We start from the raw sequence: 26,174 nt of genomic DNA, 5'->3' as shown, positions 1-26,174 counted from the left end.
CCAGAACCCCCACAGGCGTGCACCATCATTCCGCCCCCACCTTCCCCAGAGCCCCCACAGGCGTGCACCATCATTCCGCTTCCCCAGAGCCCCCACAAACCTCCCAAAGCATCCCCCCAGAGCCCCCACAAACACGCAGCATGCCCTCCCAGAGCCCCCACAAGCCCACAGCATACCCCCCCAGAGCAAGCAGCATCCCCCACATAGCCACCACCAGCCCCAAGCGTGCATCCCCCCCACAAACCCGCAGCATCCCCCCAGAATGCCCCCACAAACCTGCAGCATCCCCCCCCAGAGGCCCCAGCATGCCCCCACAAACCTGCAGCACCCCCCCCCCAGAGGCCCCAGCATGCCCCCAAAAACCTGCAGCACCCCCCCCAGAGGTCCCAGCATGCGCCCACAAACCCGCAGCATCCCCCCCAACCAGAGCCCCCACAAACCTGCAGCATCACCCCAGAGCCCCCACAAAATGCCCCCAGAATCCACCCCAGAGCCCCCACAAACCCACAGCATCCCCCCAGAGCCCCCCCAAGAGCCCACAGCATGTCCCCCTCCCCAAGAGCCCACACAAACCCGCAGCATGCCCCCCACGAGCACACAGCATGCCCCCCACAAACCCGCAGCATGCCCCCACAAAGCCACCAAGCGTGCATCCCAACCAGAGCCCCCACAAACCTGCAGCATCACCCCAGAGCCCCCACAAAATGCCCCCAGAATCCGCCCCAGAGCCCCCACAAACCCACAGCATCCCCCCACAAACCCGCAGCATGCCCCCAGAGCCCCCCCAAGAGCCCACAGCATGCCCCCCTCCCCAAGAGCCCACACAAACCAGCAGCATGCCCCCAGAAAACCCACAGCATCCCCCGAGCCCGCAGCATGCCCCCCTCCCCAAGAGCCCACACAAACCAGCAGCATGCCCCCACAAACCCCCAGCATTCCCCCAGAGCCCGCAGCATCCCCCAGCATGCCCCCACAAACCCACAGCATCCCCCCACGAGCCCACATCATGCCCCCACAAATCCACAGCATGCCCCCCAGAGCCCACAGCATGCCCCCACAGAGCCCACAGCATGCCCCCACAGAGCCCACAGCATGCCCCCACAGAGCCCACAGAAAGCCCCCACAAACCGACAGCATCCTCCCCAGAGCCCACAGCATGCCCCCACAAACCCGCAGCATCCCCTCAGAGCACTCAGCATGTCCCCACAAACCCGCAGCATCCCCTCAGAGCACTCAGCATGTCCCCAGAGCCCGCAGCATCCCCCACATAGCCACCACCAGCCCCCAAGCGTGCATCCCACCCGGAGCCCCCACAAGCCAGCAGCACTGACCTCCTCCTGCAGCTTCACCAGCAGCCTGTCTCCCAGTCCCTCGGCATAAGGCTATGGCGCCTGCTGCTCAACTAGAACACACCCGTAATGCACAGTCAGGACACGCCCCCGGAAATGACGTCATACCCGGAAGTAGCCCATACATTCTAGCATTTACCCTGCAGGTGGAGGTATGTGGAGACCCCCCATTACTGGGCGCAGGGGGCATTAACCCCTTGAGCACCGAGACTCTTTTGGGGTCTTGTGTTGCCCCTTTATAAGAATCATAATGTTTTTGTTCTGTTTCCTGTAATAGATACATACGACCCAACTATGGAGACAGGAAGGGAGGAAACGTATTGTTCTCATAGTACAGGCCCCCTTTACTGGCCCCACAGTGTAATGCCCCATTATGCCCCTTATGCAGGATGTATGATGCCCCCACACAGTGTAATGCCCCCATTATGCCCCTTATGCAGGATGTATGATGCCCCCACACAGTGTAATGCTCCCATTATGCCCCTTATGCAGGATGTATGATGCCCTACATAGTGTAATGCCCCATTATGCCCCTTATGCAGGATGTATGATGCCCCACACAGTGTAATGCCCCCATTATGCCTCTTATGCAGGATGTATGATGCCCCCACACAGTGTAATGCCCCCATTATGCCCCTTATGCAGGATGTATGATGCCCTACATAGTGTAATGCCCCCATTATGCCCCTTATGCAGGATGTATGATGCCCCCCACACAGTGTAATGGCCCTATTATGCCCCTTATGCAGGATGTATGATGCCCCCCACAGTGTAATGCCCCCATTATATCCCTTATGCAGGATGTATGATGCCCCCCACACCGTGTAATGCCCCCATTATGCCCCTTATACAGTATGTATGATGCCCCCACACAGTGTAATGCCCCCATTATGCCCCTTATGCAGGATGTATGATGCCCCCACACAGTGTAATGCCCCCATTATGCCCCTTATGCAGTATGTATGATGCCCACACAAAGTGTAATGCCCCCATTATTCCCCTTATGCAGGATATATGATGCCCCCCACAGTGTAATGCCCCCATTATGCCCCTTATGCTGGATGTATGATGCCCCCACACAGTGTAATGCCCCCATTATGCCCCTTATGCTGGATGTATGATGCCCCCACACAGTGTTATGCCCCCATTATGCCCCTTATGCAGGATGTATGATGCCCCCACACAGTGTATTGCCCCCATTATTCCCCTTATGCTGGATGTATGATGCCCCCACACAGTGTAATGCCCCCATTATGCCCCTTATGCAAGATGTATGATGCCCCCACACAGTGTAATGCCCCCATTATGCCCCTTATGCAGGAAGTATGATGCCCCACACAGTGTAATGCCCCCATTACGCCCCTTATGCAGGATGTATGATGCCCCACACAGTGTAATGCCCCCATTATGCTCCTTATGCAGGATGTATGATGCCCCCACACAGTGTAATGCCCCCATTATTCCCCTTATGCAGGATTTATGATGCCCCCACACAGTGTAATGCCCCCATTATGCCCCTTATGCAGTATGAATGATGCCCCCCACAGTGTAATGCCCCCATTATGCTCCTTATGCAGTATGTATGATGCCCCACACAGTGTAATGCCCCCATTATGCCCCTTATGCAGGATGTATGCTGCCCCCCCACAGTGTAATGCCCCCATTATGCCCCTTATGCAGTATGTATGATGCCCCCATTATGCCGTTTATGCAGTATGTATGATGCCCCACACAGTGTAATGGCCCCATTATGCCCCTTATGCAGATTGTATGATGCCCCCCACACAGTATAATGCCCCCATTATGCCCCTTATGCAGTATGTATGATGCCCCCACACAGTGTAATGCCCCCATTATGCCCCTTATGCAGTATGTATGATGCCCCCCACACAGTGTAATGCCCCCATTATGCCCCTTATGCAGGATGTATGATGACCCCCACAGTATAATGTTCCCCCAGTACCACCTGAGGTCCTGCAGTTGGAATAAGTCTTGAGGTTTTACAGTTGGAATAATCCCTCTGGAATTGGTTTTCCCTCTGCCTACTCCCCTACATGTATACTCTCGAGCATGTATACATGCATGTAGGGGAGCAAGTCTTACTAGATATTGAGGCTTTGTACAGTAATATACTGCATGAGGATGGTATCAGAGGAGTAAGACGTTTCTTGAAATTGAGATCAATAGAGTGTAGCAGACATAATGACTTCATGGAGGATCTTCTAAAATTCACTCTTGTCTTACTCATAACTTCTTTCTTTTTGACAGGAAGTACTTTCACCAGCTCAGGGGTACTGCGATGGGGAGCCCTGGGCTCTCTCGTATTCTAACCTATTCCTGGGCTGGTGGGAGGAAACCACAATATTCAGGGATGATCATAAGTGGTGGCATCCATTTATTGGGGTGTGGTATAGATATATTGGCTACATTTTAATCATCTGGTCAGGAACGAATGAACAATCTTTTGAATTTGTCAGGGAACTCAACATCAATAGAGTCGGCCTGAGATTTACATCTGAGTTTAATTATTGCCAGTTGCCGTTCCTGGATGTACTAATCAAGAAAGAACAGGCTGGGACCCTAGGGACATTCATCTACCATAAACCTTCAAGCACTAATAAACTATTGAAGTGGGATAGCCACCACCCCATCCCCATAAAAAGAGGAATACCCAAGGGCTAATTTTTATGGTTGAGAAGGTACTGCCATAATGTCACAGATTTTAGTATACAGGCAATAGACCTGAACACCAGATTCAGGGAAAAAGGGTACTCCTGGTACATTTTGGATTCCGCATCATTGTTTTCAGAAAAATGGGAGAGACTGACACTCCTCCATACCTAACCAAGAGACCAAGAAAAAGATGGGATAACACAAGTAAGAAAAACTTACGACAGTCACTCTGATTGTCGTATCTTTAATATCCTCAGAAAACACTGGGATATACTTGTGGCTGACCCGGACCTGAGGGTGCTGTGGGGTCTACTCCCACAATAACTTTCAGAAAGGTTCGGTCAATTAGGGACCATTTAGTGTATAGTTTCTACAAAAAACCTGCACCCAAGGGGACTTGGCTAGATAGAAGAATCTGCGGTTTCTTTAGATCTGGAGAAAGTTGTACATGTAATTGGATGAGACCATGTAAATCTTTCTCAAGTTCCTCCACGAGTAAAAACTTTTTTCCGAGGGATTATTCCAACTGTAAAACCTCAGTACTTGTGTATATGGCCACATGCACCTGCCCCCTAGTTTTTGTAGGCAAGACCAAGAGTGAGTCTGTGAGGAGGGTGGGGGAGCATTTGGGTGATATATGCCATGGTTGGGACACCCCATTAGTGAGACACATGAACAGTGTACATCGAGGTGAAACCAGAGACATCTCCATTTGTATCATTGAGGTGGTTAAACCCAGTGTCAGAGGAGGTGATCGCAATAGATGTATCCTCAAAAAAGAAAGTGAGTGGATTTTTAGACTGGATTCACGAGCCCCTAAGGGACTGAATGAGCAAATTTCCTATGCCTGTTTTGTGTGAATACAGCCCCATTCTGGATTATATTTTTGGATTTTATACTCTACCCATTGTTACTCAGTTCCCTGTGAATGAGGTTCACATATTGTTGTACTTCATCGAGATATCTGAGCTTCTATATCAGAATTATTTCTTATCAGTTATATCACACACATATACTATTTAGTAACTAACAAGTGTGGTGATCCTTGTGTGTCTCTATGCAATAAGGGTCAAATTTGACCATTTAGGAATATACTGTTGGCCATCATCCCATATTTTATGTAGTGATAAAGTAGATCTAAATTTATATTGCATTATGGGATGTGCAATACTTGTTTTTAGTCTCCCATGATGCTGATCTCAGAGATAGGATTTTTCTATGTTGGTGGAATGCAATCCAAAACCATTATGCTCTCCGGTGTGGAACGCATGCTTCCTGACATGCGCATTCGCAGATAGGAGACTGTGATGCACTCCAGCATGGAACGCACATGTCCGGGCACATTTGAGCTTTCTGCCCGCTCGTTGTTTTGTGCTGAATTGTGGGGAGTACTTGAGAATTTATTTTTGTTCCATCTGTCTTTAGTTGATCCCAATGATGCATCAGATTAGTCCTCAGAGAATTATAATTAGAGGAACCCATGGACACATTAGGATTTGTGAAGCTGACCTCCTCTCTCCTCTATTTCCTTTGAATTTGTTGTGTGACCTGTATTTCAGAACAGTAGCTCTTGGTTTGTTTCATTTCCATGTGTAAATTGAATTTGACTCGTAGTCTTTGATATCTCTTTCAAACTTAGTTTTTTTGATGTCTGAGATAGCATCCTCCAGACTTTGTAAATTCTTTTGCATATTTTGTTTGAGTTTTGTATCCAAAAAGGCGGAAAACTTTCACCTAGTTTTTTTCAAAAAACAAATATTAAACGCAATATGACTTGGTTATCCTTTATAAATTTATCTTTATTAAGTTTTGAAAAGGAAATATAAATACAAACACCGGGTACTAGTTGTGCAACAAGTAGTAGGTCAAACATGACCACATAACCATAACAATAACCAGTATTTCCAAAACACGTGAAAATGAAATAAGTAAACACAATCCAAAGTAGAGTCGCTGGTAGAACATTGGTTCAATGTGTTTTAGGATATACCAGCGTGGTGACTCAGACTTAAACCTTAAGTCATTACATATTCATGTGGATTAAGGCTGCGTGCACACGATGCGTTTTTCATGCGTTTATGCTGCGGAATTTCCGTAGCGGAAACGCATCAAAAACGCATGGTAATCCGCACCAAGGTCCCCAATGGCATTCCGCAATGTCAATGCACATGCTGCGGATTTTTCCGCAGCGTTTCTGCAGCGCTCATAAATCCGCAGCATGTTCATTAATTTTGCGGAAGCGCCGCCATTGACTTGCTTTGAGAAGCATAGAATCCGTGTCTGTACATTTGTACAAGCGGATAATATGCGTTTCAATGTGCGGATGGTACCCAGTTCTGGAGGAGAGGAGACTCTCATCCAGACCTGGGTACCATTGTACCTGTGAAAAAAAGAATAAAATAATAAACAAAGTTTATATTCACCTGTCCGGAGGCCCCTGCAGTACTTCTCCTTCCAGGACCTGAGATGACGTCGCGGTCATGTGACCGCAGGCTGTCTCGCGAGATGGCGGCAAGCCAAGAAGGAACCAGGAAGGAGCGCGACAGCACACGCGGCGGCATCGGAGGTAAGTATAGCTTTTATTTTTTTATTTTTACGGTCACACTGTATAAATCCATGCCGTTTGCATGGATTTATACAGTGTGACCTAGTTGTCAAGCACTTTCCAAGTGATGCTATCGCCTGGAAAGTGCTTGTCAGTCCGCATGCGGGAACACGTGCGTTAACGCATGTGGATACACATGTGGATCCGCATGTATTCTGCAGGAAAAACGCATGCACAATCTGCATGTGTTTTTTCTGCCAGGGAGATGGAGAAATGCTGCCGACATTTTCTGCTTCATTTCTGCATCGTGGGCACATAGCCTAACAAATAAGGGTTCTAAAAGAAAAAACGAGTAGTTAAAACCAAAAGCACAAATACACACAAAGACAAAGGGAAGTGGGGGAAGGTATGTATGGGTAAGAGGGTTAGGGTAACGTCAGAGAGGCTCCTGAAGTATAGACTTAGCTTTCCCCTATGAGGTCAAGGTAATCAGCGGAAGATTTAAACTCCAGTAGGACCATGTTTTATAAAATTTATCATGGGAGTTATTGATCCTGGAGGTGAGTTCGTCCGTTCGCATAATCTCATAATCTCATTTATTTTGGAGAACCATAGTGAGATTGTCGGGATAGTGTTACTTTTCTATAGCAAGGGAATACATGCTCTAGCAGACGTGATGAAGTGTCTCAGTATTGAGTTTTTATATGTGTTTAAAGGGATGTTGCTGTGATGGAGAAGGACGAAAGCTGGGTCAAGGTCTGAAATAAGATCAGTGAATTTACTAATCACTAGTAGAACTTTTCCCCGGAAAGGAGAAAGGAGTTTACAGGTCCAGAAAATATGTAGTAGGTCACCCTCCTCCTCCCCACATGTCCAACACATGGGACTAGCATCTGGGAATATAGAGTGTAGGCGAGTTGAGACCCTATACCACCGAGAAAGCAGTTTATAGCTGGTGAGCTGATTGATGATTTGTGTGTCAAGGTGAAGATTCGCTTCCACTGATCTCTCGTTAAGGTGCAACCCATATCTCTCTCCCATTGAGATTGGAAGTGGGTTTTAGACTGGTCCAGGGGTTCAATCAGTAGGGAGTACGAGAATGACAAAGTGTGTCTTAATGGGCCGGTATTTGGTGACTTGGTTATCCTATAAGGGTTTTTTAAATGTGGACATACACCCTGTAAAGCATGCAACTATGTTAATAAAACCGACACATTTGAAGAAAACCTAACGGGACAACAATTTGCAATACACAATTTCATCAATTGTGACACTATAGTGGTCATCTATTTAATAGAGTGTATAGAGAGTTAACTACAATATGTGGGATGAACATCAGATGCGCTATAAACATGTATTAGAAGACATTTATCTGATGCAATCAATCCCACAGCATTAAACCTGTCTGTGGTTTCAAGACACTTTTCACAAAAACATAAAGGGGATATCAGATCCTTCAGATATTAGGAATAGAAAAGGATTATAAACCATTAAGAGGTGGAGATATGAAAAGAAAAATCTTAAATAGAAAGTCATATTGGATATTTAATTTACAAACTTGAGCCCCACACGGAATGAACATCAGACAGGATTAATATCACAGTACAATTAATTGTATTTGTTTTTGATTTCCAGTGATTTTATTGAATGTCTCATGCATGAGTTGTATTTGTGTATTCTCTTTTACTTCCATACAATACAGGGTTAAATTGTCTGAGAAGTACTCAGTAATCAATGGACACTCAGGAAAGGGAAGGATATAAAAGTATCACAGAGACTCACATGTTGTAAATCAGGAATAAGCATTGGTTTGGTATATGGGCACTTGGTGGTATGCCATCACAGCAGTTTTTATGAATTCACAATAAATGTGAGGTTTTAACAATATGGACAATGCTGGAGAATCCATCTCTCCTCCTTTCTCTACTTGAACCTTGAAATGTCCCTGACCAGGGCGGCTCCATGCGGTGATCTTCAGACAAGATACATTGAATAAACAGTGAGCTGACCTCCCTCTCCATTTTCCCATTATATGCATGTTTTCCCTATAGTGATGAATATTTATTTTTGCTAAAACTGTGATATTTTCACTTTAAAACTTTTTTAAACCTTTTTTATAAACGTTTTTAAACAACACTCATTTGTGTGATCATACAACACAGAAGCCTCTGATTTCTCAGGTGATGCACTGTACTACTGTAGTGCCGTGTATTATCACTGCCTGTCAGTGTAATACTAACGGCCCCATAAACATGAGATAATTGTTGACTGATCGGTCATTTGGCAGATGGCTCCTGACTCCCCCATACACACAAATATTCCAGCTTTCCTGTGGTGTGTATGAGGGTCGCCTCCAGACTCCTCTAGCGGAGGATTATCTACAGTAAGAACAAACATTTTAGCCTCTGAAATTCAGGATCCCAGATCCTTCTCTGCCCTGACATTATCTGTCGCAAGGCCCCCAAATACATTATATAGTTGACCAAACCCCTCGAAATCAGTGCTATCATGCAGCTTTAGTCTAATGTGTCTGGGGGCGTTAAAAAGTAACTTATTGAATGCTGCCTTTGGCCCAGCCTAATAGACATTCGTACATTGCAGGACCAGACACCATTATTAGGCATTAGTATTGTAGGAACTGGTCAGCCCCATACTATTGAGCACTTGGGGGAGGAGGGGCAATCAGTCGAACTCTGTCAAACCTTCTTAGATGCCATGTTTGCTTTTTGCAGGAGCAAGTGGTTAAACTGCCAGGGATTTTATTGCAGCTGCAACTGTTCCAGCCTTGCAGTGTACATTTATGTTCTGGTGCCCAAAAGAATTTGTATGAGAACAAAAACGAATGTTTAAAAGTGGCAATGTGTCTTTTGCTTTTTGCATTTTTTTTTTTTACAAGAATTGTTGGTGCCAATTTTCTTTTGAAACATTTTAATATCTTTTTAATAGCTTTTTTTTCTGTTTTTTTTCTTGTAATATAGGAAAGCCTAAGGTCAGAAATAAACCCCATAATACACTGCACATGTAGACTTTAGTATCAAATCATTTCTGTCCGCGGTGTTTGTGCAAACAAAACAGCTTTTTTAAAAGCCTCAAACTTCTGTGTGTGAATCAGACATGAGATCTAACTTGATGGAAGATTATAGTCCGGGGAAGACGGGAAACATTCGTATAGACGGCCAGTGGTGCAGTAATCAGTGACGGACTCTGGCCAAATATGGTTTTATAGCCGTACTAGAAGATGTTGCCTCATCATGAAGTAGTTATTTCTCATGTCACTTGTAATGAATATCTCCTGCAGTATTGCGAATGCCAATTCCAGTGTTGGAAAATGAGACGAGAATTAGCGTTATGGAAGGTGAGTGTCAGGAACTCACAAAGAGACGACACCGGGAAGATCACACAATCTCTCACCGTTGCCGTCACTCTGTCGGGATATGTGTATACGCCCCCGTACGGTCACTGTCAGCTTCACGATAACCCAATTATTATTATTCGCTGCCACCACCGTCCAGATTTGAAATATAATACAGGCCTGGTTTGACACCTGCGTTCTGGTAGCGTTTATGGCTTCGGGGGAGGGAACGATTACAGAGCAAGAGAAACAGGACTATTACATTTTATATTTAATCCAAAAGGAAGGCAGTGTTATGAAAAATATACAAGGATTTTACAAAGGGGACAATACAGTACAGAATATAAACAGGATTAAAGAAGACTTGCTTAATAAACATATCGCAGAGACAATTCCGTTTAGCTGGAGGGAGGCGCCCCACTTATTGATTTGACTGTTATTGAACAAGATCTGTTTATTATAGTCTCTATACCCCCTGGCAATGAATACTCATCCATCCTCCATGGATTCTTTTATGCCTAAGGGGAGACATGCCCACACAGCTCCTAATATGACATTACGTGGGCTGGTCTCCAGTCTCCATATTTTTATTAGGATATCTGGCTTTTGCGATAACTTATCGTTGGCTGATCACAGAAGCCCGGAAGTAATACCATTTTTTCAGTTATGAATTTAACTTCCTTTAGAGACCACATATGACATAGTTGCAGTCTGTTATTTTGTTACTTTTGCACCCCAGCTACCCAGAGGGGCTCACAACTATGAAAAAATAAGCATATTGTTCCTTGGCTGACCCTACCACTAAAAATATGGGACCCATTATTAGCGGAGTTATGGAACTTAATATTTCTTATTTTGTATCAGCTCCGGACATCCTGGAGTTTGTATTAAACCCCTTTGAAGCCTAAATGAGTTTTCCTTCAATCTCTGCCCCTGCTGGAAGGTGTCAATCTATCCCAGGTCTGTGCTAAGAAGAGATGCATTCGTATGTTAAGTGGGTCAGTAGCACCTTTTGTGCTTCATTTGTCTACAAGTGACTTCTGCTGTGTGTGTTAAATTGCATGGAAACAGTTGGTCCAAATGGTGGATAAGGGAGGGGTGAGAGGGAAGAGGGGTTTGGGAGAAATTGTTATTGAGAAAATATTATTTCCCTAACAGTGAGTCTATGAGAAACGTATTCAGCTGCAGACTCCGAGGAAGAAATTGTTTGTTATCTGTGGCCTAAAATATATAGGTTTTATTAGTAGATGTAAAGAAAAAACTACTGTAAAATAATAAATCTCCTCATATGTTTCCCTTATTATCTCCATTAATTGTATTATTACACAGGATTTTTATGATGTTACATCGGCTCATCTTCTTCTCATTCAGGTCTCTACAATATCGGATCCTCTCAGTGAAGATCTTCTATATAAGAGAATTTTCCTGATTTACCCATCAAAGATGGATATGAACAGAGACAAGATGGAGAAGATGGAATGGATATTACACCTCACCCTAGAGATCCTCTTCCGGCTTACTGGAGAGGTGAGAGATTCTAATGATGTCACATTACATCATTCTTATCTATGGGAATAACAGATGGACAGAACTGGAGAGGTGAGGACTCTGGAAATGTCTGTAATGAGATTTATTAATGTGTCTCACCATAACCAGGATTACACAGTAGTGAAGAAGACCTCTAGTGAGCGCTGTCAGGATCCTGTGTCTGAGGGATGGGGAAGACCGCTGAGCCCAATCACGGGGCCTCCACCTCACCTTCTGATACATGAGGACATCAGTGACCAGAAGATCCTAGAACTCACCTACAAGATGATTGAGCTTCTGACTGGAGAGGTGACACTGCTGGTAGTGCTGGGACATTATACAGTAACATTATTATTATTATTGTTTATTGTTATAGCGCCATTTATTCCATGGCACTTTACATGTGAAAAGGGGTATACATAGCAAAAACAAGTACAATAATCTTGAACACAATGTGACAGCGACTGGTACAGGAGGAGCGAGGACCCTGCCCACGAGGGCTCACAATCTATTAGGGATGGGTGAGGATACATTAGGTGAGGGTAGAGCTGGTCATGCAGCGGTGGTTACTGCAGGCTGTAGGCTTGTCGGAAGAGGTGGGTCTTCAGGCTCCTTTTGAAGGTTTCCACGGTCGACGAGAGTCTGATGTGTTGGGGTAGAGAGTTCCAGAGTAGGGGGAAAGCACGGGAGAAATCTTGTATGCGATTGTGGGAGGAGGAGATAAGAGGGGAGTAGAGGAGATCTTGTGAGGATCGGAGGTTGCGTGCGGGTATGTAACGGGAGACTAGGTCAGAGATATATGGAGGAGACAGGTTGTGAATGGCTTTGTATGCCATGGTTAGGGTTTTGAACTGGAGTCTCTGAGCAATGGGGAGCCAGTGAAGAGACTGACAGAGAGGAGAGGCCGGGGAATAGCGGGGAGACAGGTGGATTAGTCGGGCAGCAGAGTTTAGGATAGATTGGAGGGGTGCAAGAGTGGTAGAAGGGAGGCCACAGAGCAGGAGGTTGCAGTAGTCGAGGCGGGAGATGATGAGGGCATGCACTAGTGTTTTTGCAGATTCATGGTTGAGGAATGTGCGGATCCGGGAGATATTTTTGAGTTGGAGTCGGCAGGAAGTGGAAAGGGCTTGGATATGTGGTTTGAAGGAGAGTTCAGAGTCCAGGGTTATCCCAAGGCAGCGAGCTTGGGGGACTGGGGAGAGTGGACAGCCATCGACATTGATAGATAGGTCAGTTGGGGGGGGGGTGAATGGGATGGCGGAAAGATGATGAATTCTGTTTTGTCCATGTTAAGTTTTAGAAATCTATCAGAGAAGGATGAAATGGCGGACGGACATTGTGGGATTTTGGTTAGTAGGGAGGAGATATCGGGTCCAGAGAGGTAGATCTGTGTGTCATCAGCATAGAGGTGATAATGAAAGCCATGGGACTCTATGAGCTGCCCCAGGCTTAAAGTGTAGATGGAGAAGAGCAGAGGTCCTAGGACTGAACCTTGGGGGACACCGACAGATAGGGGGCGAGATGATGAGGTGGTGCGTGAGTGGGAGACACTGAATGTCCTGTCTGTTAGGTATGAGGAGATCCAGGATAGGGCCAAGTCTGTGATGCAGAGAGATGAGAGAGTTTGTAGTAAGAGGGAATGGTCCACTGTGTCAAAGGCAGATGACAGGTCTAGGAGGAGGAGGATGGAGTAGTGTCGCTTGGATTTGGCGGTTAGTAGGTCGTTGGTGACTTTAGTCAGGGCAGTTTCAGTAGAATGGTGCGGTCGGAAACCAGATTGTAGGCGATCGAAGAGGGAGCAGGAGGAGAGGTGGGAGGACAGTTCAGAATGGACGTGTTGTTCCAGTAGTTTTGAGGCATAGGGGAGAAGTGGTATGGGGCGATAGCTAGTCAGAGAGGATGGGTCAAGGGAGGGCTTTTTGAGGATGGGTGTGATTGAGGCATGTTTGAAGCATGAGGGGAAGACACCAGTTGTTAGTGACAGGTTGAAGAGGTGGGCTAGGGCTGGGATGAAGATAGTGGTAAGGTTTGGGATGAGGTGGGACGGGATTGGGTCAAGTTTACAGGTCGTGAGGTGTGATTTGGAGAGTGAAGAGGAAAGATGATCTTCAGAAATGGTGGAGAAAGTGGTTTTGGAGGAAGAGGGTTGAGTAGGTGTGGGGAGGGGCTGTGGCGGCTTTAGGCAAAAGCTTTGTCTGATGGTGTCAATCTTCTGCTTGAAGAATGAAGCAAAGTCTGAAATAAGAGGAGAGGGAGGAGGCACTGCAGGACGGAGGAGAGAATTGAAGGTGTTGAATAGTTGTTTGGGGTTGTGAGACAGGGAGGATATGAGGGATGCGAAGTATGTTTGTTTTGCTGCAGTGAGTGTGGACTTGAAGGTAGTGAGGGATTGTTTGAATGCAATGAAGTGCTCATTGGAGTGGGACTTTGAAGGGATCGGGGGTATGACGGTATCATTGTATGTGTCAGGTTCCTATAAGGTATCAGGATGTCGCCGTCTATTTCTCCATGGAGGAGTGGGAGTATTTAGAAGGACACAAAGATTTGTACAAAGACGCCATGATGGAGGTTCCCCAGTCCCTCACTTCACCAGGTAATAGACAGGACTAAATACCCACGGCCTATAATTATCTGTATGTAAAGAATGAATTCAGTCCCTGTATGTGTTTCCTCCAGATCTATCCAGTAAGAGGACAACACCAGAGAGATGTCCCCATCCTTTTCTTCCACAGGACTGTAAACAAGAAGACCCCAATGTTCCTCAGGATCATCAGGTAGATGGAGAGAAGGTGTCATGAGATCTCCCCTATGATGTGTAGACGGCTGTGCAGGTCTTGTATTTTTGTATTCGATCTTGTTTTATCCACCATTAGGCTATGTGCCCACGATGCAGAAATGAAGCAGAAAATTCTGCAGCATTTCTGCATCTCCCTGGCAGAAAAAACGCATGCAGATTGTGCATGTGTTTTTCCTGCCAAATACATGCGGATTTGAAGCGTTATTCACATGCGTTTCTGCATGCGGATTGACAAGCACTTTCCAGGCGATTTTAGCATCACTTGGAAAGTTCTTGACAACTAGGTCACACTATATAAATCCATTCAAATAGCATGGATTTATATAGTGTGACTGTAAGAATGTTTAAAAATAAAAAAATAAACCTATACTTACCTTCCGATGGCCCGGCGTGTGTTGCTGCGCTCGTTCCTGGCTGTCAGCTGATCGCGGGACACTGCACTGAAGGGCCTGCGGTCACATGACTGTGACATCACCGAATGTCCTTCAGTCCTGCCCGCAAGCAAAGGGAAGGAGACCGGGGGCCGTCGGAAGGTGAATATAATTTTTTTTTTATTTTAATCTTTTTTTTACAGGTACAATGGTACCCAGGTCTGGATGAGAGTCTCCTCTCCTCCAGAACTGGGTACCATCCGCACATTGAAACGCATATAATCCGTGAGTACAAATGTACTGACACGGATTATATGCGTCTCAATGCAAGTCTATTGCAACGCTATTAAGGATTGTGGTGATGACGGTATCATTGTATGTGTCAGGTTCCTATAAGGTGTCAGGATGTCGCTGTCTATTTCTCCATGGAGGAGTGGGAGTATTTAGAAGGACACAAAGATCTGTACAAGGGCGTCATGATGGAGGTTCCCCAGCCCCTCACATCACCAGGTAATAGACACACTGCCTATAATTATCTGTATGCAAAGAATGAATTCAGTCCCTGTATGTGTTTCCTCCAGATCTATCCAGCAAGAGGACAACACCAGAGAGATGTCCCCGTCCTCTTCTTCCACAGGACTGTAAACAAGAAGATCCCAATGTTCCTCAGGATCATCAGGTAGATGAAGAGAAGGTGTCATGAGATCTCTCCTATGATGTGTAGATGGCTGTGAAGGTCTTGTGTTCTGTCTTGTTTTATCCACCATTATTATGTTTTATACTTGTGTAATGAGAATGGTGGAGATGGCAGGATTAGAGCTGATCATAGATGTGACTTCTCTATCTGTCTGTGAATTTTATAATATTTGTTTCAGGGTGAAGATCTGACCCATATTAATACTACAGAGACATATGTGAGGGTTGATGAGTGGTGTAAAGAGGAGATTCCTACATATGACTACCCAGGTGAGTAGTAACCACTAAATGCAGAGAAGTCACAGATTCTTCTCAGTCAGTGGCTGTGGCTGCTTTATCAGTGGTGTAGTCCGGCCTTATCACAATCGTGTGATCACCATTTTGCCGCTAGGCCACAACATTCTCCTCCGTCTGAAAATGTTCAATTTACTTTGGGAAATTGTGAAAAGCCCTTTTTTTTATACAACTTACAACCTGGAGAATCCACCTAACCCCTGGGATTAGAAGACACTGACCATTACCTGCCCAGATCTGTAAACTACAAAATCAAATGACAGCGTACGTAGAATGTGCTGATAAGGTAAAAAATCACTTGAAGAAAAATATTATGATGGACCTCTTAGAGAAAGTGGAGGGTAATGATGCTGTTGGCTTCCTAGATCCCTGATATCTTATTAGATGAATCTACCTTCTCTCCCTTCTGTGCTGCTGAATGTGCCCATATGGTCCCTACAAGACCAGGTTCAGTCTTTCTGGCCAAGCTTCACTTTTATGATCGACAACATTAAATGTGCAGTGAGGCCAAGTGTGAATTTCTGTACAATAACAACAGAGTTTCCCTTTATCCTGACTTTTCTATATCTTTTAAAACCAACTAACTTCAAACAGGATTGTGATAAACTACACAAAAAACATTACACCTGTGCCATGATATATCTCTAAGCTGTGCGTGGCTGATGGCTGTAATATACATTTATTCACACCTGCAGGAGATGTGTTGGCATGGCTCAAGCCCTGGTTTAGATTGCCAAGAGCCACCGAGCCCCATACTCTAATTACCCCAGAGAGCTTTCACCACTAGTTACCCATTTTTCTCTGATGAAGACTGTTGAGTTTGATCATTTCAGTAGATGTTTTATTGTCTATAGTCACAGTTTTTGACTTCAGTAATCCTCTGATTTAACCCCTTCCCGCAGCCAGTTTTCTGTTCCTAATTAGGCTCCATTTTTCAAATCTGACGTGTGTCACTTTATGTGGTGATAATTTATAAATTCTTCACAAAGGATAATAGGAAACAAATGGACCTTACAAATTATTTTCCAACTTCTCTTGAATCTGACAATCCCCTATATACGGTTGTACACTACTGTCTGGGCACATGGCAGGTTAAGAAGGGAAGGAGCGCCATTTAGCTATTAGGAATGCAGATTTTGCTGGAATAGTTCCCAGACACAATCTATTGGGGGCGCTGTTCATGGTCACCTGGAAGATCAAAAATTGGCTACCACAAATAGGCTTGGCACTATCTACCCCGTTTACAGATTTCACAAATTACTTTGCTCATCACCGTTTAACCCAGTGTTTCCCAAACCCCATCCTCACGACCCCCCACAGGTCATGTTTTCAGGATCTCCTTAGTATTACACAGGTGATTGATGGAGATTGAAGTATCATCAAGGCATGAAAACATGACCTGTGGGGGGCTGTGAGGATGGGGTTTGGGAAACACTGGTTTAACCCCTCTACATGGATCTGGACTTACACAGAGACCCCTAGGCTTGGGCCACGGTGTTACCTGCTGTTCTGTGGAGTGAGATGGGAATAAGAATAGTCAGGTGGCCGGGTCAGAACCAAGAGGATAGAGAAAATACAAAATCAGAAGAAACAAGAGTAGTCAGTAAACGGGCCGAGGTCACAACAGGACACAAATACACAAGCCGGGAGCTGAGCACAGAGGACTGAACCAGAGGAGAACAAGGCTGTATCTGGAAGCTTCCGGCAATATGCTTCCAGCTTTAGTAGGATGTGGTGCTTTCCAAATGGCTGAAGCAGGGAGCAGATTACTCCAGCTGGACAGCACACACAGCCATACTGCCAGACTGGATGGTACTACAGGTCCCAGGCGCCCTAATCTTACTGGCTGGACAGAGCCTGCGCCGCCCAGAGCTTCTGGCTCCTATGTCTCCTCCATTACCAGCGCCGCCTGCAGGATGAATAAGGCGGCTCCTGGTGACAGAAGCAGACGTCGCAGGAGCAGATCCCAGAGGAGATGGGACCCACCATTTGCAGAAGCCCTAATGTGACAAAATGTCAGAAAACCAGAGCAGTAGAAATACCCATAAAGTGACTCCATTTTGGAAATTATAACCCTCAGTGAATTAATCTATAGGAGTAGTGACTATTTTGATTCCACAGGCACTTTCCAGAAATTAGCACGCAGTGGATGATGGAGAGTGAAAATTGCTAATATGCCATTTTATTACCCAACACATAGTGCCCAGATTGTGCTCCAGGAGACACACACCGTAAATTAAGTGGGTTCTTCTCATTATAGTAATGCCAAATACATGGAGGCTAAATGTGATTTAGGCACATAAAGTACTGCAAGGCTCAGAAGCGAGGGGAGATCTGACTTTGGGAGAGTGGATATTGCTGGATTGGTTTATGGAAGCCATGTTGCTTTTCAAAAGCCTTTGAGCCACTAATAATGTGGAAACCTCTGTTTTTCCACTGACAGATGATGGACCTGAGTGGGGACTTGTTTTTTGTGAGATGAGTTGAAGTTTTTATTGGTATTATTTCACCTACATAACATTGGTGGCTTTTTATTCCATATTTTGGAGACAGAATGAACAAACAGTTGGACACCATTCTCCACTGGTTCATCCTATGAGGTTTTCTATTAGACTGTGAACTGTCATTGTCCTGGTGAATAATTCAATTTTTTTTTATATAACTTGCCTTTTTTACAGACAGTATAAGTACAAATGTTCAAAAATATAAAATTCAAGGATTTTTTCTTAAAAAATAATAATTGGTTTTCTTCTTGACAGATGTCTGTACCAGGAGATCAGAAGGACAGCTGACATCTGCAATTTTTAAATCAGATAATTTTGAGATCCCACAGGATACAATTGAAGTGAATGCCATTACTCCAGATTTACCATCATCCCTTCACAGCAAAGATCTGTCATCTGATCCTTTGAAACAGGTCCTGTCTTCTGATTCATTACCGACTACTAAGGAAAATCAAAGTCACAAAATAAGCATTAAAAAACAAACTGCTCCTAATGCAAAGAAGCCATTTTCACATCCAGAATATACAAATAGTTTTCCCCTCAAAAAGTCTTTTCTTAAACATCAAAAAATTCACACAGCAGAGAATAGATTTTCTTGTTCCAAGTGTGGGAGATGTTTTAATCAGAAATCAGATCTTGTTAGGCACCAGAGAATTCACACAGGGGAGAAGCCTTTTTCATGTTCAGAATGTGGAAAATGTTTTGTTCAGAAATCACAACGTAATATACATCAGAGAACTCACACAGGGGAGAAGCCATTTTCCTGTTCAGAATGTAGGAAATCTTTTACAAATAAATCAGCTCTTATCGCACATCAGAGAACTCACACAGGCGAGAAGCCTTTTTCATGTTCAGAATGTGGGAAATGTTTTACAGAGAAATCAACTCTTATCGCACATCAGAGAACTCACACAGGAGAGAAGCCTTTTTCATGTTCAGAATGTGGGAAATGTTTTACAGTGAAATCAACTCTTATCAAACATCAGAGAACTCACACAGCGGAGAAGCCTTTTTCATGTTCAAAATGTGGGAAATGTTTTAACCAGAAAGCGTATCTTGATAGCCACCGGAGAACCCACATAGGGGAGAGTGCCACAACTACACCCAACTAGTCTCTGTACCGACTTAAAAGGCACTAGCTGTACAACTAAAAATGCCACCACGGACCTAACTCCCTAATAGGCCGTTGAGTTTCTCTTACCTCCTGAGGAACCAGAGGGGAGGTCGCAACACACTGTCAACCAGGGGAAAGGAAAGTATGAAGTAAAATATGAAAACCCTGAATGAGAAACAAAAACACATTCATATAGGGCAAAGAAGGCAAGCTAAGGAGAACCACAAATGAAGGGAACAAGTATAATCTCCCAGAAACCTAACATTGTTAGAATGAAAAGATACTGGGAGGGAAAGCAAACTGACCGGGAGGATAGTTTCACCTTTGTGGTGAAACTTACAGCATTCATCCTCACCAACTGTAACTGTAAAACCCGTCCATTTATAATGACCATGGACAAGATAAAGATTCCCAACTCACATCAGGACCACAAGATCCCAGGTACTTTCAGCTGCATCACAATGAACTTAATTATATGTACCAAATGTCCAACTGGGGGTCTGTATGTTGGGGAGACAAGGCAAAAACTAAAAACAAGGATGAATTCTCATCGCCACACAAAAAAAGAAAAAAGAATAGATCTACCTGTGGCCAAACATTCATGGACATGAAATTACTTGTATTAAAAGGTAACTTCAAATCTCAGAGAGACAAAGTTATGACAAACTTTGACATACTCAGAGCAGGAGTGAATGTGTCTCATGGATTTATGTCTTTACATCAACTAAGGAATGTGCTCCTCAGACCGTTTGAGGGCATCACAATCATGGGCCAGACCTCAATCACAGGACAATAAAACTTTCATACTCCTGATCTTTGAACTTTTCCAATATTTACGGCCACAACTGCTTCTCCCTCTCCCATACTGATAGTTCTGCTTCACGTCACTTGTCTTATCTATTGCATTATTCCTGTGCCCTCTTGTGTATAAATATGTGACTCTTCAGATTTTGTGTTATACTATGCCTGATGAACCGACTTGAGTAGTCTCGAAAGCTTGAAATTTCTTACCTTTTAATGGCTAACTGAAAAGATGGTATCAACCACTGATGACTCTCAAATTGTAATATTTTTCTCCAAACAGCAATTTTAAGATCTCTCCACATGTGTTCAATGGAATTTAGATCCTGGCTCATTGAGGGTCAGAACTCTCCAGCACTTTGTTTCCATCCATTTCTGGGTGCTTCTTGAAGTATGTTTGGGGTCATTGTCATGCTGTAAGACTGATGACCTAGCACACAAACCCAGCTTTCTGACACTAGGCACTACATTATGACCCCAAATCCTTTGCTAATCTTCAGATTTCATGATGCCCTGCACATAGTCAAGGCACCTAGTGCCAGAGGCAGCAAACCAATTCCAAAACATCTTTGAACCATATTTGACTGTATAGGTTGTAAATGTATTATTTATGTTGCGCACCATGGACAAAGGAACATCTGGATCTCTGAAGATGGACCTTGAAATTGTTGATATTTTTCAACAATTTTGGTTCTTAACTCCTCAGACAGTTCTCTTCTCCTTTTTCTGTTTTCTCCATGCTTAGTGTGGCGCACATATGCACACAATGCAAAGATTGAATCAACTTCTCCCTTTTTTATCTGGTTTTAGTTGTGATTTTCATATTGCCCATACCTGTTACTTGCCACAATTGCATTTGAAGAAGCTTCACATGCTTGAAACTAAGTTATTTACCCACAAGTTTGGCAAGGTGCCAACAATTGTGTCCGGCCTATTTTATGTGGTTTTGTGTGAAATTATGTTCAATTTGCCTTTTTTCTCTATTTTATTGTGTTGTTCCAATACATCCAAAGGAAATAAACGTGTATAACAAAATGTGTAATTGCAATAATTTTCTGGGAGAATTATTTCATTTTCTGGAACAATTTCAAGGGATCCAACACTTTTCACCATGACTTGTTTTTATTGCCTTTTTAATTTTTGCAGCATATCATCCTCAGCTATATTAGGAGGCTTGTGGCAAACTCCAATTAGCAGCTTTCCATTATTGCCATTTCCATGCACATTTACCCAGACTGACTCTCTACATCAGGGATATAAGACTCAAAACATGCAGAGGGCCAAAATGAAAAACGTAGACAAAGTCGTCGGACCACCAGTTTACAGTATAATGGGCCCTACATAGTCCTCCATACAGAATAATGGGCCCCACATAGTCCTCCATACAGTATAATAGGCCCCACATAGCTTTCCATTCAGTATAATGGGCCCCACATAGCTTTCCATACAGTTTAATGGGCCCCACAAAGTCCTCCATGCAGAATAATTGCCCCTCATAGGTGTGGTGATTCTGGTGTCGCGGGTTTTCCCTCTCTGCTTTCGTTGGTAAAGCACTCAGTGGATGCTGGGCTGTGACATGCGGTGAAATCAAGGGGGAGTGCGTCACTTGCTCACACCCGACTGCAGCCGGAACTTGACATGACATCAGCGGATGTCGGAGCCGGCTGCAGCCGGGGTCACGTGATGCCTGGTGATAGCGCCGCCCACAGGCAATAAAGAACAAGCAATGTATTTACAAAAAGGCTTGTTGCCACTATATAAATCCATAGGGGCAATGTTAATAGTAGTGGACAACCTCTTTAATTGGGAACAAAATCTCTCCTCCTCTGGCATGGAGGACTGTAATGCTGAAAAATTCCCAAGCACTGGATGAAAACTACCGCAGCTAAAAAAAAAGGCAAAGTCCCGATAACCTTAGAGGAATGTTTATTTAGAGCACGCTCGGTAAGGGGCAGAAATTCCACCCGGTCTTCCTGATTAAAGGAGACAAAACAACCCTAATACTGCTCTATTTCCTGGTTTATTCTTTCTGTTTGACCATTAGACTCGGCATGATAGACTGAGAGAAAAGACAATGGATGGGGAAGGAGGGGAGGTGGAGGCTTACCATGTTGAGAGAAGGAAGGACTTCAGCTGGAGAAATCCTGCGGGTGCCGCACCCATCGGTGATCACAGACCATGAATGGAGAAAAAAAAAGTAGAACCGGCACATCCAACCAGGACTCATAAAAGTAAAAAATTTTGTTTGAAGAAAAAAGTTAAATCATGGAAATAAATTCAGAAACCTCAGGAAATCCTGATGCGTTTCAGGTGCAGAACGCACCCTTAGTCATAGGATGTCAGAGGTAACACATAAATGCTGCTATATATCTTAAAGAACAATGTCCATTGACTGGATAATGAATTAATTAACCAATACTGAGGTAAAGCATCAGGTGTTTGCATACACATAATGTGAGTACAGGGCGTTATAAGCTGACATGAATGACATAGATATATTAAATAAAAACAAAAAGACTACCGCAGGGAAACACAGCACCACCTAACACCAGCCCAATAACCACACAACTGGATACCAAAGAAAAGCAAACACCCTGCCACACTCAACAATGGACTAAAGAAACCAGCGATCTTGGGAAAGAAAAAGGGCAGATTGTATTAACACCAGAAGTATGGATCCTAGCTGACTAACTCACAACTACCAAGAGAAGTAGTGCGGCTCAAAGAGGCACATAGCACCACACACGAAACCACCGATATCCTGCCGGAGACACCGAAGAACAACATGTCCCAGCAATCCCGCAAAGACATCTACAATTAAATAAATACAGAAAATTAAATAAATTATGTAAAAAAAACAAATCAAGGCAGCAAAGATTGAGGCAGAGAGAATCATTGCCAGAGAAAGTAAAAATAACCCCAAAATATTCTTTAACTACATAAATAGTAAAAAACTAAAAAATGATAGTGTTGGCCTCCTTAAAAATAGTCTGGGTGAAATGGTGGATGAGGATGAGGAAAAAGCCAATATGCTAAATGATTTTTTTTCAACAGTATTTACACAAGAAAATCGCATGACAGAAAACATGATCAGTGATAACAAAAATTCTCCATTAAATGTCACTTGCTTAACCCAGCAGGAAGTACAGCGGCGTCTAAAAATCACTAAAGTTGACAAATCCCCGGGCCCGGATGGGATACACCCGCGAGTACTGCAGGAATTAAGTAACGTCATAGACAGACCATTATTTTTAATCTTTAAAGATTCCATAATAACAGGGTCTGTACCACAGGACTGGCGTATAGCAAATGTGGTGCCAATATTCAAAAAGGGGACAAAAACTGAACTTGGAAATTATAGGCCAGTAAGCTTAACCTCTACTGTGGGTAAAATCCTGGAGGGTTTCCTAAGAGATGCTATGATAGAGTATCTGAAGAAGAATAGCCTCATGACCCAATATCAACATGGGTTTACGAGGGACCGTTTCTGTCAAACTAATCTGATCAGCTTTTATGAGGAGCAAAGTTCCGGACTGGACCGAGGAAATGTAGTGGATGTTGTGCATATGGACTTTTCAAAAGCTTTTGATACGGTTCCACACAAAAGGTTGATACATAAAATGAGAACAATGGGGATAGGGGAAAATATATGTATGTGGGTTAAGAATTGGCTCAGTGATAGGAAACAAAGGGTTATTAATGGAACACACTCAGACTGGGTCTCAGTTAACAGTGGGGTACCACAGGGGTCAGTATTGGGCCCCCTTCTTTTTAACATGTTTATTAATGACCTTGTAGGGGGCATACAGAGTAATATTTCAATATTTGCAGATGACACTAAACTCTGCAGGGTAATCAATACAGAGGAGGACAATTTTATATTACAGGAGGATCTATGTAAACTAGAAGCTTGGGCTGATAAATGGAAAATGAGCTTTAATGGGGATAAATGTAAGGTAATGCACTTGGGCAGAGGAAATAAAATGTATAATTATATGCTTAATTGTAAAACACTGGGCAAAACTGTAACCGAAAAAGACCTGGGTGTATTGGTGGACTACAAGCTCACGTTTAGTGGCCAGTGTCAGGTAGCTGCTGCAAAGGCAAATAAAATAATGGGATGCATTAAAAGAGGCATAGATGCTCATGAGGAGAACATAATTTTACCTCTATACAAGTCACTAGTGCAACCACACTTAGAATACTGTGTACAGTTCTGGTCTCCGGTGTATAAGAAAGACATAGCTGAACTACAGCGGGTGCAGAGAAGAGCGACAAAGCTTATTAGAGGACTGGGGGGTCTGCAATACCAAGACAGGTTATTACACTTGGGGTTATTTACTGTGGAAAAAAGAAAGCTTAGGGGTGATCTTATTACTATGTACAAGTATATGAGGGGACAGTACAAAGACCTGTCTACTGATCTTTTTACTCTGAGGCCTGAGACGGGGACAAGGGGGCATCTTCTACGTCTGGAGGAAAGAAGGTTTAATCATAATCACAGACGCGGATTCTTTACTGTAAGAGCAGTGAGACTATGGAGCTCTCTGCCGCATGATGTTGTAATGAGTGATTCACTGTTAAAATTTAAGAAGGGCATGGATTCCTTTCTTGAAAAGTATAATATTACAGGTTATAAATACTAGATTCCTTGATAGGGCGTTGATCCAGGGAACTAGTCTGATTGTCGTATGGAGTCGGGAAGGAATTTTTTTCCCCAATGTGGAGCTTAGTGTTTGCCACATGGTTTTTTTTTGCCTTCCTCTGGATCAACATGTTAGGCTATGGGTTGAACTAGATGGACTTAGTCTTCCTTCAACCTTAAAAACTATGTTACTATAAAAACTATGTTACTATGTTACAAATACGAGCACAGCAGACACGGCCAACACTGCAACACAAATGCCAAACGCAATGTTGCATGCAAAGAATGAACTAGAAAAACCAGCAATCTTAGAAGAAAAGACTGCAGCGGTATAGATTAGGGTAACTAACTCGAAGTCAACGAGGAATAAAGTGCGGTTTATAGGGGCACATGATACTACATCCAAATACACCAACTCTGCTAAGGAAACACTAAAGGACAACATGTCCCAGCACTCCCAGAATAACGTCCACCAATGCGGACACGGCGAGCATGGCCAGCGATGCAACTCAGATACCACAACGTCCCCACACGTAAGTAAAATGATTATAGCAATCTATACCGGCGGCCTGGATGAACGGATCTGCCGGCACCTTACTGGAACCTCGGAGGAACAACTGGTCCCAGGAGTCCTGACTGACGAACCATTGCTACCAATGCAGCAGACATGGCTGACAATAGAACTGAATGCTGCAACCTGGCCGCAGGTGAGTGGAATGAATGTGAACAATTGTAAAACAACAAAAGCCAACGATCCAATGGAGCGGCCATCTACACTACTGCGATAGACACAGATGGAAATATATACAAATGCCATAAGGGAGTTTTATCGTCTCTTACTAAACGCATTGCCAGATAATTATTAGGAGAAAAAACAAGTGTGATTGGTGAATCAGATAGTGATTCACAGGAAGCAGACACATCATTTACAGAAGAAAACTGAACGTGTGCACAGGGTGCGACTGGGAGATACATATAGTGAATCACAGCTGATCATTAGACATTATATAGATTAAATGTCCACATTCCTGAATAAGGAAACACAGTATTTTGATGTAAAATTGAAATCAAATATACATCGCCAAGCCGAAAAACGAGGAAAATGTTCATAGATGAAAACAAATCATTTTTGAAGTTCACGCCATGGTGGTACTTTGTGTTTAGAGTCAGGATCCAATACGCTTCCCTCGGGGCCGGCTGCTTTTTCCAGCTGCCACCATAGGCCACAAAATTGACCTTTTCGAGTCTGAAAAATGATGAACACGAGGAGTCCCCTTTATGTATTATGGTAAAATGTTTGGCCGCACCAGAATACCCCGAGTTGTTGTTGGTGATATTGTTGATGTGTTCAGCGATCCTCTTCTTCAGTTTGCGTGTGGTATAGCCAATATACTGAAGCTGACGCTACAGCAGAATATACCGTATACCATGTGGCTGGACTCACAATTTATAAAGGATTTGATTGGATAGGATAAATGAGATGAAGTGCGCATAGAGGGGAATTCC

General features: G+C 43.9%; 2 protein-coding genes across 5 annotated transcripts in view; one reads left to right on the top strand and one right to left on the bottom strand.

Moving 5' to 3' along the window:
• LOC141271748 (gastrula zinc finger protein XlCGF66.1-like) overlaps positions 1-1,448 on the bottom strand; it is a 45,564-nt gene extending 44,116 nt beyond the window's left edge. For 2 of the 3 annotated variants that reach the window (XM_073681847.1, XM_073681849.1), the window contains exon 1: positions 1,332-1,442. The gene's annotated coding sequence lies outside the window, so the exon portion shown is untranslated. Of the gene's footprint in view, positions 1-1,331 lie in introns of all 3 variants that reach the window. The other variant, XM_073681846.1, reaches the window with a different exon arrangement.
• Positions 1,370-21,028, top strand: LOC141271741 (uncharacterized). Of its 2 annotated transcripts, none has more exons than XM_073681835.1 (9): positions 1,370-1,501; positions 11,291-11,446; positions 11,576-11,767; positions 13,916-14,039; positions 14,123-14,220; positions 15,001-15,124; positions 15,196-15,293; positions 15,490-15,580; positions 18,364-21,028. In XM_073681835.1, the coding sequence occupies exons 1-9, from the start codon at positions 1,385-1,387 to the stop codon at positions 19,218-19,220; spliced, it is 1,857 nt and encodes a 618-aa protein (XP_073537936.1). In that variant the 5' UTR covers positions 1,370-1,384; the 3' UTR covers positions 19,221-21,028. The 2 variants fall into 2 exon arrangements, with proteins under 2 accessions (XP_073537936.1, XP_073537937.1); XM_073681836.1 differs by having other exon boundaries at positions 11,576-11,755; positions 18,364-21,026.
• Positions 21,029-26,174: the final 5,146 nt, after the last annotated feature.

This window comes from Phyllobates terribilis, unplaced genomic scaffold, assembly GCF_046119375.1.
Source record: "Phyllobates terribilis strain yellow unplaced genomic scaffold, ASM4611937v1 Scaffold_5__5_contigs__length_657084704, whole genome shotgun sequence".
Classification (NCBI taxonomy): Eukaryota; Metazoa; Chordata; class Amphibia; order Anura; family Dendrobatidae; genus Phyllobates; species Phyllobates terribilis.
This window is presented reverse-complemented; position numbering and strand designations above follow the sequence as displayed.